Source organism: Dendrobates tinctorius, unplaced genomic scaffold, assembly GCF_039654945.1.
Source record: "Dendrobates tinctorius isolate UK_male_01 unplaced genomic scaffold, ASM3965494v1 ptg000236l, whole genome shotgun sequence".
Classification (NCBI taxonomy): domain Eukaryota; kingdom Metazoa; phylum Chordata; class Amphibia; order Anura; family Dendrobatidae; genus Dendrobates; species Dendrobates tinctorius.
In genome coordinates, this window is record NW_027361903.1 from 267,426 (window position 1) to 285,438 (window position 18,013).

Sequence of the window (18,013 nt, forward strand, 5' to 3'; positions counted from 1 at the left end):
CTGTCGCTGTGCGGGCGGCTGTCTGTCGCTGTGCGGGCGGCTGTCGGTGAGTCGGGCTGTCTCTCGCTGTGCGGGCGGCTGTCTCTCGCTGTGCGGGCGGCTGTCTCTCGCTGTGCGGGCGGCTGTCTCTCGCTGTGCGGTCGGCTGTCGGTGAGTCGGGCTGTCGATGAGTTGGGCTGTCTCTCGCTGTGCGAGCGGCTGTCGGTGATTTGGGCTGTCTCTCGCTGTGCGGGCGGCTGTTGGTGAGTTGGGCTGTCTCTCGCTGTGCGGGCGGCTGTCTCTCGCTGTGCGGGCGGCTGTCGGTGAGTTGGGCTGTCTCGCTGTGCGGGCGGCTGTCTCGCTGTGCGGGCAGCTGTCGGTGAGTTGGGTTGTCTCACTGTGCAGGCGGCTGTCTGTCGCTGTGCGGGCGGCTGTCTGTCGCTGTGCGGGCGGCTGTCTGTCGCTGTGCGGGCGGCTGTCTGTCGCTGTGCGGGCGGCTGTCTGTCGCTGTGCGGGCGGCTGTCTGTCGCTGTGCGGGCGGCTGTCTGTCGCTGTGCGGCTGTCTGTCTGTCGCTGTGCGGGCTGTCTGTCTGTCGCTGTGCGGGCTGTCTGTCTGTCGCTGTGCGGGCGGCTGTCGGTGAGTCGGGCTGTCTCTCGCTGTGCGAGCGGCTGTCGGTGATTTGGGCTGTCTCTAGCTGTGCGGGCGGCTGTTGGTGAGTTGGGCTGTCTCTCGCTGTGCGGGCGGCTGTCTCTCGCTGTGCGGGCAGCTGTCGGTGAGTTGGGTTGTCTCGCTGTGCGGGCGGCTGTCTGTCGCTGTGCGGGCGGCTGTCTGTCGCTGTGCGGGCGGCTGTCTGTCGCTGTGCAGGCGGCTGTCGGTGAGTCGGGCTGTCTCTCGCTGTGCGGGCAGCTGTCCGTGAGTTGGGCTGTCTCTCGCTGTGCGAGCAGCTGTTGGTGATTTGGGCTGTCTCTCGCTGTGCGGGCAGCTGTTGGTGAGTTGGGCTGTCTCGCTGTGCGGGCGGCTGTCTCGCTGTGCGGGCAGCTGTCGGTGAGTTGGGCTGTCTCTCGCTGTGCGGGCGGCTGTCTCGCTGTGCGGGCGGCTGTCTCTCGCTGTGCGGGCGGCTGTCTCTCGCTGTGCGGGCGGCTGTCTCTCGCTGTGCGGGCGGCTGTCTCTCGCTGTGCGGGCGGCTGTCGGTGAGTTGGGCTGTCTCTCGCTGTGCGGGCGGCTGTCTCTCGCTGTGCGGGCGGCTGTCTCTCGCTGTGCGGGCGGCTGTCTCTCGCTGTGCGGGCGGCTGTCGGTGAGTTGGGCTCTCTCGCTGTGCGGGCGGCTGTCTCTCGCTGTGTTGGCGGCTGTCGGTGAGTTGGGCTGTCTCTCGCTGTGCGGGCGGCTGTCTCTCGCTGTGCGGGCGGCTGTCTCTCGCTGAGCGGGCGGCTGTCTCTCGCTGTGCGGGCGGCTGTCGGTGAGTTGGGCTGTCTCTCGCTGTGCGGGCGGCTGTCTCTCGCTGTGCGGGCGGCTGTCTCTCGCTGTGCGGGCGGCTGTCTCTCGCTGTGCGGGCGGCTGTCTCTCGCTGTGCGGGCGGCTGTCGGTGAGTTGGGCTGTCTCTCGCTGTTCGGGCGGCTGTCTCTCGCTGTGCGGGCGGCTGTCTCTCGCTGTGCGGGCGGCTGTCGGTGAGTTGGGCTGTCTCGCTGTGCGGGCAGCTGTCGGTGAGTTGGGTTGTGTCGCTGTGCGGGCGGCTGTCTGTCGCTGTGCGGGCGGCTGTCTGTCGCTGTGCGGGCGGCTGTCGGTGAGTCGGGCTGTCTCTCGCTGTGCGGGCGGCTGTCTCTCGCTGTGCGGGCGGCTGTCTCTCGCTGTGCGGGCGGCTGTCTCTCGCTGTGCGGGCGGCTGTCTCTCGCTGTGCGGGCGGCTGTCTCTCGCTGTGCGGGCGGCTGTCTCTCGCTGTGCGGGCGGCTGTCGGTGAGTTGGGCTGTCTCTCAATGTGCGGGCGGCTGTCTCTCGCTGTTTTGTTATTCACTTTTTGACTTTTCTTTTTCAGCCATTGAAAAATATGAAGAACTTAAGAATGAAAATGAGAAAACGAAGGACGAGGTGAGGGGCGCTGTCCTGTGTGCGTGGAGGTCCTGACATAGCCAGTGTGGAGGGTGGAGTAGACGGCCCCGGGTGACCAGAGTGGTGCGGCCCCGTTGTGATGCCCCTGGTGGTTCCCACCCTCGTGATGACGGGCAGTGACAGGCCGACACCTGGTGTGGGGGGGCAGTGATAAGATGACACATGGGAGCGAAGGTGAGACAAGTAACAGGGAGACACAAGGGTGGAAAAGACACGGCCACGGGCTGACCCCGGAGGGGGGCGTAGTGTAGGTGGCCACGGGCTGACCCGGGGGGGGCGGAGTGTAGGTGGCCACGGGCTGACCCCGGGGGGGGGCGGAGTGTAGGTGGCCACGGGCTGACCCCGAGGGGGGGCGGAGTGTAGGTGGCCACGGGCTGACCCCGGGGGGGGCGGAGTGTAGGTGGCCACGGGCTGACCCCGGGGGGGGGCGGAGTGTAGGCGGCCACGGGCTGACCCGGGGGGGGGGCGGAGTGTAGGCGGCCACGGGCTGACCCGGGGGGGGCGGAGTGTAGGCGGCCACGGGCTGACCCCGGAGGGGGGCGTAGTGTAGGCGGCCACGGGCTGACCCCGGGGGGGGCGTAGTGTAGGCGGCCACGGGCTGACCCCGGGGGGGGCGTAGTGTAGGCGGCCACGGGCTGACCCCGGTGGTGGTAGGCGGAGGGGACTCTGCTTTCCTAGTGGTGGAGTTTGCCGCCCTCGTCTCCACATTGCTTATTCTGCTCATTCTGGAGATGATGCTGACAATTGGGGCAATGATTGGCTCCGTACAGTGACCCCCATACACCGGCTGTAGCCAATAGCAAGGCTTTGTTTTCCTGCTGTGATCGTATGCCCTGATTGGCTGCTGTGCGGCCCTCGATCTCGCTGTGTTCCTCTGACATCCGCCAGTTGTGCTCCTCTTCTGCTTCACTTCTTTCATGTTGCAAGTTCAATTTGTTTTCTGTTTTGTTTTTTTTTTTCAGTTTGATAAGGTCAAACAAGAACGAGATGAGGCCTTCCGGAAGCTGGATGAATTCAGCAAAAGTAAGTGAACCCTCTACCTATGATAATCTACTGTATCATCTGTGCAGACACGGTAGGAGAGAAGCGGTGCTGTGCAGACACGGTACGAGGGAAGCGGTACTGCGCAGACACGGTACGAGAGAAGCGGTGCCGCGCAGACACGATAAGAGGGAAGCGGTGCCGTGCATACACGGTACGAGGGAAGCGGTGCTGCGCAGGCACGGTACGAGGGAAGCGGTGCAGCGCAGGCACGGTACGAGGGAAGCGGTGCAGCGCAGGCACGGTACGAGGGAAGCGGTGCCGCGCAGACTGGGTACGAGGGAAGCGGTGCCGCGCAGACACGATAAGAGGGAAGCGGTACCGCGCAGACACGGTACGAGGGAAGCGGTGCTGCGCAGACAGGGTACGAGAGAAGCGGTGCTGCGCAGACACGGTACGAGGGAAGCGGTGCCGCGCAGACACGGTACGAGGGAAGCGGTGCCGCGCAGACACGGTACGAGGGAAGCGGTGCCGCGCAGACACGGTACGAGGGAAGCGGTGCCGCGCAGACACGGTACGAGGGAAGCGGTGCCGCGCAGACACGGTACGAGGGAAGCGGTGCCGCGCAGGCACGGTACGAGGGAAGCGGTGCCGCGCAGGCACGGTACGAGGGAAGCAATACTGCGCAGGCACGGTACGAGGGAAGCGGTGCAGCACAGGCACGGTACGAGGGAAGCGGTGCAGCGCAGGCACGGTACGAGGGAAGCGGTGCAGCGCAGGCACGGTACGAGGGAAGCGGTGCAGCGCAGGCACGGTACGAGGGAAGCAATACTGCGCAGGCACGGTACGAGGGAAGCGGTGCCGTGCAGACAGGGTACGAGAGAAGCGGTGCCGCGCAGACACGGTACGAGGGAAGCGGTGCCGCGCAGACACGGTACGAGGGAAGCGGTGCCGCGCAGACACGGTACGAGGGAAGCGGTGCCGCGCATGCACGGTACGAGGGAAGCGGTGCCGCGCAGGCACGGTACGAGGGAAGCGGTGCCGCGCAGGCACGGTACGAGGGAAGCGGTGCCGCGCAGGCACGGTACGAGGGAAGCGGTGCCGCGCAGGCACGGTACGAGGGAAGCAATACTGCGCAGGCACGGTACGAGGGAAGCGGTGCAGCGCAGGCACGGTACGAGGGAAGCGGTGCAGCGCAGGCACGGTACGAGGGAAGCGGTGCAGCGCAGGCACGGTACGAGGGAAGCGGTGCCGCGCAGGCACGGTACGAGGGAAGCAATACTGCGCAGGCACGGTACGAGGGAAGCGGTGCCGCGCAGATGCTCCTTGTGGCGTTCAGTTGTCCTCTCCCCCGTGATCAGTGCTCGTTGTCGGCTCACTGCAGTCACATTGTGCGCGGTGACAATGGCGGGCGGCGTGCGCTCCTCCAGTGTTATGGGAATCATGTCGTCCTCTCCACCTGGCGCTTTGTGCAGGATAATGCTCCTCGTGGCGCGTACCTGAAGCGCTGCCGCCGTGCTGCCTCTCTTCATCCTTTTGTCAGCTGCGCCTCTTGTTTTCGAGGTATCTTGTCTCGGATCCTCGGGGGTCTGCGGAGATATTGGCCCCTGTTTGCGGGATGTGAAAGGCTATTATCCGGGTGAAGCGCCGCGGCCTTTGTGTGTGAATGAGCCTCGGCCGCAGGCGCGCTTTGTGCCGGATTCTCTGCAGCTGCGTTTTTTTAGGCCATAGCTTGATTTCACAGCTTTCTGGAGATTGCCTCTATTCACTGCCTGGATGGCGGCGGGGGCTCCGGGGGGCCGGGGGGCTTTCAGCAGACAATCATTTCTTTTCAATTGGAGCCGGCAAGGTTGATGAAAACACGGCCATTTACGTGTAATGATGAAACGACAGCGGCATCTGCAGCGCTCATCAAGCCGCCGCCGATTGGCTTTCCTACGGCGCTCTGCAGCGCTGATACCATTATGCCGCGCGGCCGCTCGCTCATAATGACGCCTTTGAGAAATGCGCCGCAACGATCTTGACGAGTGAAAGGAACTCTCAATTACGGCTGCCACTTCCCGACGTGTCAGGTTGCGTCTCGCCGCTCGCTCGCATTTCTCTCCGTCGCTGTTTATTTACAGTCTACCAGTAATTACACTTAACGTGTTATTTACTGGGGGGCGGGCGCGCTGAGTGGCGCCCCCGATGGCGACTGCTGCGCTCAGGGGCTGGTAATTAGCCGCCCCTCGGAGCTGACACTTCTGTAATCACAGAGTTGATTCCTCGTTTTCACTCTCACTGTAACCGCTAATTAGTTAAGTGGGTTTTGCTTGGCCCCGCGCTCTGCAGATTGGGGGGGTGAGGGGTGTCGGGGGTTACTGTGCCGCGCGGGCTCACCGCCATCTGCAGCTCAATGGCCGCCTCCAGTGATGCCAGAGCAGAGGCAACGGAACGGCGTGTGAGACGGTGGGCGCAGGAAGGCAGAGGCGGGGGGGGGTCACATTAACCCCCCCCGGGGCATCCATCAGCTGGAGACAAGCGGCATCCAGTGGCCCACTCTCATCACTGTGCATAAGACGGGTCCAGCACCAGGGATCCACTGACAGCCCAAAGAGGCCGAGGATTAGGGGGGACTACACCTGTCTGCTGTATATGGCCTATGGAGAGGAGCGCTATGCACCGGGCCCCGCGCTGCCACTGAGCCGGGCCCCGCGCAGGACCCCAGCTCTATATCCTGGTAAATGAGCTCAGGGAACTTTCTTCCTGTAATCCAGCGCTGCCAGCTAATGATCTGCAGGTGCAGGGTCGGGGATCTTGGTCGGGCCGGATGCTCTGGATCTGTTCCTCTCCACTTTTCTATTTTTTTTTTTCAACAGACGAATATTTACCAAAACATTTTCCTGTCTGGATACTGCTCGGGGGCAGGGGGGGGGCCGAGGCCTTCTCTACTATAATACTGCTCCTATATACAAGAATATATCTACTATAATACTGCTCCGATGTACAAGAATATAACTACTGTAATACTGCTCCTATATACAAGAATATAACTACTATAATACTGCCCACTATGTACAAGAATATAACTACTATAATACTGCTCCTATGTACAAGAATATAACTACTATAATACTGCTCCTATGTACAAGAATATAACTACTATAATACTGCTCCTATGTACAAGAATATAACTACTATAATACTGCCCCCTATGTACAAGAATATAACTACTATAATACTGCCCCCTATGTACAAGAATATCACTACTATAATACTGCTCCTATGTACAAGAATATAACTACTATAATACTGCTCCTATGTACAAGAATATAACTACTATAATACTGCCCCCTATGTACAAGAATATAACTACTATAATACTGCTCCTATGTACAAGAATATAACTACTATAATACTGCTCCTATGTACAAGAATATAACTACTATAATACTGCTCCTATGTACAAGAATATAACTACTATAATACTGCTCCTATGTACAAGAATATAACTACTATAATACTGCCCCCTATGTACAAGAATATAACTACTATAATACTGCCCCCTATGTACAAGAATATCACTACTATAATACTGCTCCTATGTACAAGAATATAACTACTATAATACTGCTCCTATGTACAAGAATATAACTACTATAATACTGCCCCCTATGTACAAGAATATCACTACTATAATACTGCTCCTATGTACAAGAATATAACTACTATAATACTGCTCCTATGTACAAGAATATAACTACTATAATACTGCTCCTATGTACAAGAATATAACTACTATAATACTGCCCCCTATGTACAAGAATATAACTACTATAATACTGCTCCTATGTACAAGAATATAACTACTATAATACTGCTCCTATGTACAAGAATATATCTACTATAATACTGCTCCTATGTACAAGAATATAACTACTGTAATACTGCTCCTATGTACAAGAATATAACTACTATAATACTGCCCCCTATGTACAAGAATATAACTACTATAATACTGCTCCTATGTACAAGAATATAACTACTATAATACTGCTCCTATGTACAAGAATATAACTACTATAATACTGCTCCTATGTACAAGAATATAACTACTATAATACTGCTCCTATGTACAAGAATATAACTACTATAATACTGCCCCCTATGTACAAGAATATAACTACTATAATACTGCCCCCTATGTACAAGAATATCACTACTATAATACTGCTCCTATGTACAAGAATATAACTACTATAATACTGCTCCTATGTACAAGAATATAACTACTATAATACTGCCCCCTATGTACAAGAATATCACTACTATAATACTGCTCCTATGTACAAGAATATAACTACTATAATACTGCTCCTATGTACAAGAATATAACTACTATAATACTGCTCCTATGTACAAGAATATAACTACTATAATACTGCTCCTATGTACAAGAATATAACTACTATAATACTGCCCCCTATGTACAAGAATATAACTACTATAATACTGCTCCTATGTACAAGAATATAACTACTATAATACTGCTCCTATGTACAAGAATATATCTACTATAATACTGCTCCTATGTACAAGAATATAACTACTGTAATACTGCTCCTATATACAAGAATATAACTACTATAATACTGCCCACTATGTACAAGAATATAACTACTATAATACTGCTCCTATGTACAAGAATATAACTACTATAATACTGCTCCTATGTACAAGAATATAACTACTATAATACTGCTCCTATGTACAAGAATATAACTACTATAATACTGCCCCCTATGTACAAGAATATAACTACTATAATACTGCCCCTATGTACAAGAATATCACTACTGTAATACTGCTCCTATATACAAGAATATAACTACTATAATACTGCCCACTATGTACAAGAATATAACTACTATAATACTGCTCCTATGTACAAGAATATATCTACTATAATACTGCCCCCTATGTACAAGAATATAACTACTATAATACTGCTCCTATGTACAAGAATATAACTACTATAATACTGCCCCTATGTACAAGAATATAACTACTATAATACTGCCCCCTGTGTACAAGAATATAACTACTATAATACTGCCCCCTATGTACAAGAGTATAACTACTATAATACTGCTCCTATGTACAAGAATATAACTACTATAATACTGCCCCCTATGTACAAGAATATAACTACTATAATACTGCCCCTATGTACAAGAATATAACTACTATTATACTGCCCCTATGTACAAGAATATAACTACTATAATACTGCTCCTATGTACAAGAATATAACTACTATAATACTGCTCCTATGTACAAGAATATAAATACTATAATACTGCCCCCTATGTACAAGAATATAACTACTATTATACTGCCCCTATGTACAAGAATATAACTACTATAATACTGCTCCTATGTACAAGAATATAACTACTATAATACTGCTCCTATGTACAAGAATATAACTACTATAATACTGCCCCCTATGTACAAGAATATAACTACTATAATACTGCTCCTATGTACAAGGATATAGCTACTATAATACTGCTCCTATGTACAAGAATATAACTACTATAATACTGCTCCTATGTACAAGAATATAACTACTATAATACTACTCCTATGTACAAGAATATAACTACTATAATACTGCCCCTATGTATAAGAATATGACTACTATAACACTGCTCCTATGTACAAGAATATAACTACTATAATACTGCCCCTATGTACAAGAATATAACTACTATAATACTGCTCCTATGAATAAGAATATGACTACTATAACACTGCTCCTATGTACAAGGATATAACTACTATAATACTCCTATGTACAAGGATATAACTACTATAATACTGCTCCTATGTACAAGAATATAACTACTATAATACTGCTCCTATGTACAAGAACATAACTACTATAATACTGCCCCCTATGTACAAGAATATAACTACTATAATACTGCTCCTATGTACAAGAATATAACTACTATAATACTGCTCCTATGTACAAGAATATAACTACTATAATACTGCTCCTATGTACAAGAATATAACTACTATAATACTGCCCCCTATGTACAAGAATATAACTACTATAATACTGCCCCTATATGCAAGAATATAACTACTATAATACTGCCCCCTATGTACAAGAATATAACTACTATAATACTCCCCCTATGTACAAGAATATAACTACTACAATACTCCCCCTATGTACAAGAATATAACTACTATAATACTGCCCCTATGTACAAGAATAAAACTACTATAATACTGCCCCCTATGTACACGAATATAACTACTATAATACTGCCCCTATGTACAAGAATATAACTACTATAATACTGTCCCTATGTACAAGAATATAACTACTATAATACTGCCCCTATATACAAGAATATAACTACTATAATACTGACCCTATGTACAAGAATATAACCACTATAATACTGCTCCTATGTACAAGAATATAACTACTATAATACTGCTCCCTATATACAAGAATATAACTACTATAATACTGCCCCTATATACAAGAATATAACCACTATAATACTGCTCCTATGTACAAGAATATAACTACTATAATACTGCCCCTATATACAAGAATATAACTACTATAATACTGCCCCTATGTACAAGAATATAACTACTATAATACTGTCCCTATGTACAAGAATATAACTACTATAATACTGTCCCTATGTACAAGAATATAACTACTATAATACTGACCCTATGTACAAGAATATAACCACTATAATACTGCTCCTATGTACAAGAATATAACTACTATAATACTGCCCCTATATACAAGAATATAACTACTATAATACTGCTCCTATGTACAAGAATATAACTACTATAATACTGCCCCTATGTACAAGAATATAACTACTATAATACTGCTCCCTATATACAAGAATATAACTACTATAATACTGCTCCTATGTACAAGAATATAACTACTATAATACTGCTTCCTATGTACAAGAATATATCTACTATAATACTGCTCCTATGTACAAGAATATAACTACTATAATACTGCCCCTATGTGCAAGAATATAACTACTATAATACTGCTCCTGTGTACAAGAATATAACTACTATAATACTGACCCTATGTACAAAAATATAACTACTATAATACTGCTCCTATGTACAAGAATATAACTACTATAATACTGCTCCTATGTACAAGAATATAACTACTATAATACTGTCCCTATGTACAAGAATATAACTACTATAATACTGACCCTATGTACAAGAATATAACTACTATAATACTGACCCTATGTACAAGAATATAACTACTATAATACTGCTCCTATGTACAAGAATATAACCACTATAATACTGCCCCTATGTACAAGAATATAACTACTATAATACTGCTCCTATGTACAAGAATATAACTACTATAATACTGCCCCTATGTACAAGAATATAACTACTATAATACTGTCCCTATGTACAAGAATATAACTACTATAATACTGCCCCTATGTACAAGAATATAACTACTATAATACTGCTCCTATGTACAAGAATATAACTACTATAATACTGCTCCTATGTACAAGAATATAACTACTATAATACTGTCCCTATGTACAAGAATATAACTACTATAATACTGCTCCTATGTACAAGAATATAACTACTATAATACTGTCCCTATGTACAAGAATATAACTACTATAATACTGCTCCTATGTACAAGAATATAACTACTATAATACTGCCCCTATGTACAAGAATATAACTACTATAATACTGCTCCTATGTACAAGAATATAACTACTATAATACTGCTCCTATGTACAAGAATATAACTACTATAATACTGTCCCTATGTACAAGAATATAACTACTATAATACTGCCCCTATGTACAAGAATATAACTACTATAATACTGCCCCTATGTACAAGAATATAACTACTATAATACTGCCCCTATGTACAAGGATATAACTACTATAATACTGCTCCTATGTACAAGAATATAACTACTATAATACTGCCCCTATATACAAGAATATAACTACTATAATACTGCTCCTATGTACAAGAATATAACTACTATAATACTGCTCCTATGTACAAGAATATAACTACTATAATACTGCCCCTATGTACAAGGATATAACTACTATAATACTGCTCCTATGTACAAGAATATAACTACTATAATACTGCCCCTATATACAAGAATATAACTACTATAATACTGCCCCTATGTACAAGAATATAACTACTATAATACTGCCCCTATGTACAAGGATATAACTACTATAATACTGCTCCTATGTACAAGAATATAACTACTATAATACTGCTCCTATGTACAAGGATATAACTACTATAATGCTGCCCCCTATGTACAAGAATATAACTACTATAATACTGCCCCTATGTACAAGGATATAACTACTATAATGCTGCCCCCTATGTACAAGAATATAACTACTATAATAATTCTATTCTCCCCGTGTGTGAGATGATGGCACTATGTCTGATATGTGGTCCGTGTATTGCCGCGGTATGTGGGGTACGATATGACGGGTTTTTTTCTCCCGCAGTTTCGCACTTGGTTATCGAGGAGGTCAGCGTCATGCAGAACAGTCTGGAGATTGAGAAGACGTGTCGGGAGAGCGCCGAGGCCTTGGCAGTAAAGGTGACGATGTCTTGCCTGCTGGTTGTTCTGGGGTCTGTGTGGCGCTCAGCGGCCGCTCTGGACTCATTTGGGGGGTTGAGGTTTGGGGTGTGACCTGTGGCTGGCGTTGTAAGATGAGTGTCAGCAGCGGTGTCTGCTGCTCTTCCCTAGATCAATGAATTGTGGGAGGGCGCAGGTGACTGAATAACATGCAGTCAGTAACAGTGCAGGATCTCAGGAGGCCTCACCTTGTGTGAGGTAGGGAATCCCGGGAGGCTGTGCCCTGTGTGGGGGAGGGGATCACGAGGCTGCGTCCTGTGGAGGGGAGAGGGCATCCAGTGATGCTTCACCCTATGGGGAGAGGAGGGATCTTGGGAGGCTGTGCTCTGTGGGGAGAGGAGGGATCCTTGGACGCTGTGCCCTGTTGGGGGGGGGGGGGGGTCCTGAGTGTCTGCGCCCCGTGGGGATCTTGCGAGGCTGTGTCCTGTTGGGGGGATCCCAGGAGTCTGCGCCTTGTGGAGATCCTGGGAGATTGTGCCCTGTTGGGTGGGGGGGGATCCTGGGAGGTTGTGCCCTGTTGGGGGATCCTGGGAGGTTGTGCCCTGTTTGGGGCAGATCCTGGGAGGTTGTGCCCTGTTTGGGGCGGATCCTGGGAAGTTGTGCCCTGTTGGGGGCGGATCCTGGGAGGCTGTGCCCTGTTGGTGGGGGGGAACCCTGGGAGGCTGTGCACTATTGGGGGGGGAATCCTGGGAGGCTGTGCTCTGTTGGGGGGGGGGGGGGGATCCTGGGAGGCTGTGCCCTGTTGGGGGGGGGGGGGGGGATCCTGGGAGGCTGTGCCCTGTTGGGGGGGGGGGGGGGGATCCTGGGAGGCTGTGCCCTGTTGGGGGGGGGGGGATCCTGGGAGGCTGTGCCCTGTTGGGGGGGGGGGGGGATCCTGGGAGGCTGTGCCCTGTTGAGGGGTGATCCTGGGAGGCTGTGCCCTGTTGGGGGGGGGGGGGGCGGGATCCTGGGAGGCTGTGCCCTGTTGGGGAGGGGGGGATCCTGGGAGGCTGTGCACTGTTGGGGGGGGGGAGGGGATCCTGGGAGGCTGTGCACTGTGAGGGGGGCATGGAATCCGGGAGGCTGCGCCCAACACATGGAATATATATATACCCCAAGGTACAGTCACTACCAGCTCCACAATAGCAAAAGAACCACCAGCTGCCACCACCAGTCATTTATACCGGCTTGTTGGACCCCCAGTTACAGCCGGGTAGTGAATGGCTTCAGAGGTGCGGTTTACAGAGCAAGAAGAACAGAGATATTACATTTTATAGTTAATCCAGAAAGGTAGGCATTGTTTATAAAAATATACAAAGTTGATACAAAATGGGAACAAACAATAACATATATATATAATTACATGAACTAAAGAGGAATAACGAAAGAGAATTACCAAACCTGAGGTCACGGAAATGACACAGAGCTGAGCGGAGGGGAGGACTAAGGTTAGGAAAACGGAAGCTCTGACTGTGAACCTGGAACTCTGACTGTGAACCTGGAACTCTGACTGTGAACCTGGAACTCTGACTGTGAACCTGGAACTCTGACTGTGAACCTGGAACTCTGACTGTGAACCTGGAACTCTGACTGTGAACCTGGAACTCTGACTGTGAACCTGGAACTCTGACTGTGAACCTGGAACTCTGACTGTGAACCTGGAACTCTGACTGTGAACCTGGAACTCTGACTGTGAACCTGGAACTCTGACTGTGAACCTGGAACTCTGACTGTGAACCTGGAACTCTGACTGTGAACCTGGAACTCTGACTGTGAACCTGGAACTCTGACTGTGAACCGGGAACTCTGACTGTGAACCGGGAACTCTGACTGTGAACCGGGAACTCTGACTGTGAACCGGGAACTCTGACTGTGAACCGGGAACTCTGACTGTGAACCGGGAACTCTGACTGTGAACCGGGAACTCTGACTGTGAACCGGGAACTCTGACTGTGAACCGGGAACTCTGACTGTGAACCGGGAACTCTGACTGTGAACCGGGAACTCTGACTGTGAACCGGGAACTCTGACTGTGAACCGGGAACTCTGACTGTGAACCGGGAACTCTGACTGTGAACCGGGAACTCTGACTGTGAACCGGGAACTCTGACTGTGAACCGGGAACTCTGACTGTGAACCGGGAACTCTGACTGTGAACCGGGAACTCTGACTGTGAACCGGGAACTCTGACTGTGAACCGGGAACTCTGACTGTGAACCGGGAACTCTGACTGTGAACCGGGAACTCTGACTGTGAACCGGGAACTCTGACTGTGAACCGGGAACTCTGACTGTGAACCGGGAACTCTGACTGTGAACCGGGAACTCTGACTGTGAACCGGGAACTCTGACTGTGAACCGGGAACTCTGACTGTGAACCGGGAACTCTGACTGTGAACCGGGAACTCTGACTGTGAACCGGGAACTCTGACTGTGAACCGGGAACTCTGACTGTGAACCGGGAACTCTGACTGTGAACCGGGAACTCTGACTGTGAACCGGGAACTCTGACTGTGAACCGGGAACTCTGACTGTGAACCGGGAACTCTGACTGTGAACCGGGAACTCTGACTGTGAACCGGGAACTCTGACTGTGAACCGGGAACTCTGACTGTGAACCGGGAACTCTGACTGTGAACCGGGAACTCTGACTGTGAACCGGGAACTCTGACCGTGAACCGGGAACTCTGACCGTGAACCGGGAACTCTGACCGTGAACCCGGAACTCTGACCGTGAACCCGGAACTCTGACCGTGAACCGTGCCTTCCAGGACTGACAAATGACCCAGACCCAAATGCTACTTTTTATTAGCTCAAACTGACGCCCACATACGTGTCGAACTTAAGGGTCCTAATGTTCTGACCTTCAGGCTCCATATCTCGTCATCCACTCCTGCTCCGAACGTGAGACCACCACCGTTTATAGACAGTCATCTTGGCTTTCTCATATGTAAATGTGACTTTCAGCTATTTAGCATATGATCGGTTCTGCAGATTCTTGTCATGTCGCTGCGTTGTTGTTGTTTTGCTCCGAATTGTAAGTTTTATTATTGTTAGTATTTTGTCACCCTCTTTGGTTTTCGCCGCTGCCTGAATCCTTCTGGACGCTATCGATCAGACTCCAGCGTGTGTCTACCGAAATGTGATCTCCGGTCTCCTCTTCACGTCCCTGTAGTTGGGGCACACTGGCGCCTGACTTGCGTATGTGTACAGTGTTTTCTCTTCCCACAATTGTTGATTGGGCTGAGGTCTGGGGACTGTGGGGGACATTCCAGCCCCTCTTCATTGTCACTGAACCATTTCTTTGCCAATGCTTCGTGCTGTTGTCCTGTTGGAACACTATGTCGTCCTCTTCATACGCACAGTACTGGAGTGTATGGAGTAACTCATCTTGTACGATACTTACATATAGCTCCGCAGTGAGACCACCATCGATCCTGGTCAAGTATCCAATGCCTTTGGCTGTGAAGCATCCCCATACTATCAGGCTTCCGCTACCAAAATTGACACTTCCTTCGATTTCTCTATTCATTAGCACCTTATTCCCTTGTTTCTTCCCATTTGCACCCTTCAGAACATTGTTACCCTTTTGTCCCTCCCCTTGATGAGCCCCTGTGGGGGCTGGCTGTGGGGGCTGGCTTTGGTTGTGCTTGATCTGTTAGAATCTACATATATAATCACCAGTTGGTCGCTGTCCTCAAATCCCATAAAGCACCGCAGCAGTCCCACTTGCGCAGGCGCAGTTCGTGAACAGCCTTGCAACCATAAACTGCGCCTGCGCAAGTGACATACGTTATATACTCGAGTATAAGCCAGTGGAGGGAGGGGGGGCAGCAGGAAAGAGCCGCTGTGACGGCATACTCACCCGCTCCTGGAGCGGGGGCTGCAACATTCCTGCATCTCTCTCTGTTTTCCAGCAGCACTTCCTGTATTCAGTGGTCACGTGGCACCGCTCATTAAAGTAATGAATATGGACGCGTCTCCCATAGGTGTGGAGCGCATACTCATTACTTCAATGAGCGGTACCACGTGATCGCTGAATACAGGAAGTGCTGCTGGAAGCCGGGAAAAAGAGAGATGCAGGAATGTTGCAGCCACTGCGTGAGTGAGGATCGGGGAGGATGGAGGAGGACGAGTGAGGACCAGGGGAGCTGAACCAAGGCAAGCCATGCCTACAGGATGGGACCAGGGATCCGCGAATACATGAGGGGGAGCCACTTATAGCAGGACAGGGGCGGGGGGGAGCCACACACAGCAGGTTAGGGATGGGGGGCACACATACCAGGACAGGACGGGGGGACAATGCATACCCGGCTTATACTCGAGTCAATAAGCTTACCCAGTTTTCCGTGGCAAAATTAGGTGCCTCGCCTTATACTCTGGTCGGCTTATACTCGAGTATATGTGGTACACGTCTCTGCTATTCCCACGCAGGCGCAGTAACAGCCACTGGCGATAGCATCAGGCCTATTTCTAGTTTTATGATCTACTCAACTTAGAGAATATCTTTGACCCCCACCCACCCCTCCTCCTGGAGGTCCCAGGCAGGAGATATTGTTATATTTTTTTTTATTCTGCTTTTACCATTACATAGAGATCAAACATGAGCTGGTTCACATCATCTATCAAACCATTATTAAGTTGGAGGGGTTCTAGTGGCCCCACGGCAATGTGAGTGAATGCGTCACATTCGTCCCATCACTAAGAGGTCGAAAATGTATCTCCTATAATTATCGGATTGCTGCAAATCCCAATATACTTATCTGGACCTCAAGACTGGCTGCCTAGCTACAATTGTTCAGTTTTCTTTCATCCTAAAAAGCTCTTTCCTGCGGAGCCATTCTTCTCCTCCCTTTCCTGCAGAGCCATTCTTCTCCTCCCTTTCCTGCAGAGCCATTCTTCTCCTCCCTTTCCTGCAGAGCCATTCTTCTCCTCCCTTTCCTGCGGAGCCATTCTTCTCCTCCCTTTCCTGCGGAGCCATTCTTCTCCTCCCTTTCCTGCGGAGCCATTCTTCTCCTCCCTTTCCTGCGGAGCCATTCTTCTCCTCCCTTTCCTGCGGAGCCATTCTTCTCCTCCCTTTCCTGCGGAGCCATTCTTCTCCTCCCTTTCCTGCGGAGCCATTCTTCTCCTCCCTTTCCTGCGGAGCCATTCTTCTCCTCCCTTTCCTGCGGAGCCATTCTTGTCCTCCCTTTCCTGCAGAGCCATTCTTGTCCTCCCTTTCCTGCAGAGCCATTCTTGTCCTCCCTTTCCTGCAGAGCCATTCTTGTCCTCCCTTTCCTGCAGAGCCATTCTTGTCCTCCCTTTCCTGCAGAGCCATTCTTGTCCTCCCTTTCCTGCAGAGCCATTCTTGTCCTCCCTTTCCTGCGGAGCCATTCTTGTCCTCCCTTTCCTGGGGAGCCATTCTTGTCCTCCCTTTCCTGGGGAGCCATTCTTGTCCTCCCTTTCCTGGGGAGCCATTCTTGTCCTTCCTTTCCTGGGGAGCCATTCTTGTCCTCCCTTTCTTGGGGAGCCATTCTTGTCCTCCCTTTCTTGGGGAGCCATTCTTGTCCTCCCTTTCTTGGGGAGCCATTCTTCTCCTCCCTTTCTTGGGGAGCCATTCTTCTCCTCCCTTTCCTGCGGAGCCATTCTTCTCCTCCTACCTTTCTTGGGGAGCCATTCTTCTCCTCCTCCCTTTCTTGGGGAGCCATTCTTCTCCTCCTCCCTTTCTTGGGGAGCCATTCTTCTCCTCCCTTTCCTGCAGAGCCATTCTTGTCCTCCCTTTCCTGGGGAGCCATTCTTGTCCTCCCTTTCCTGGGGAGCCATTCTTCTTGTCCTCCCTTTCCTGGGGAGCCATTCTTCTTGTCCTCCCTTTCCTGGGGAGCCATTCTTCTTGTCCTCCCTTTCTTGGGGAGCCATTCTTCTTCTCCTCCCTTTCTTGGGGAGCCATTCTTCTTCTCCTCCCTTTCTTGGGGAGCCATTCTTCTTCTCCTCCCTTTCTTGGGGAGCCATTCTTCTTCTCCTCCCTTTCTTGGGGAGCCATTCTTCTTCTCCTCCCTTTCTTGGGGAGCCATTCTTCTTCTCCTCCCTTTCTTGGGGAGCCATTCTTCTTCTCCTCCCTTTCTTGGGGAGCCATTCTTCTTCTCCTCCCTTTCTTGGGGAGCCATTCTTCTCCTCCCATGCGTCAACAGATCTCAGCCTCGTTGTCCGTTTTCTCCAGCATTTATCCTACTTTAATCACCTGTCCATGGCAGGAGGTC

At 50.0% G+C, this 18,013-nt stretch overlaps 1 protein-coding gene across 4 annotated transcripts in view; it reads left to right on the forward strand.

The window, feature by feature from the left end:
* Positions 1–18,013, forward strand: part of SHTN1 (shootin 1) — a 105,492-nt gene that overhangs the window by 14,084 nt on the left and 73,395 nt on the right. For all 4 annotated transcript variants that reach the window (XM_073556565.1, XM_073556564.1, XM_073556566.1 and 1 more), the window contains exons 2-4: positions 2,010–2,062; positions 3,046–3,106; positions 11,666–11,760. In XM_073556565.1, the coding sequence (XP_073412666.1) occupies positions 2,010–2,062; positions 3,046–3,106; positions 11,666–11,760 (209 nt within the window). The remainder of the gene's footprint in view (positions 1–2,009; positions 2,063–3,045; positions 3,107–11,665; positions 11,761–18,013) is intronic.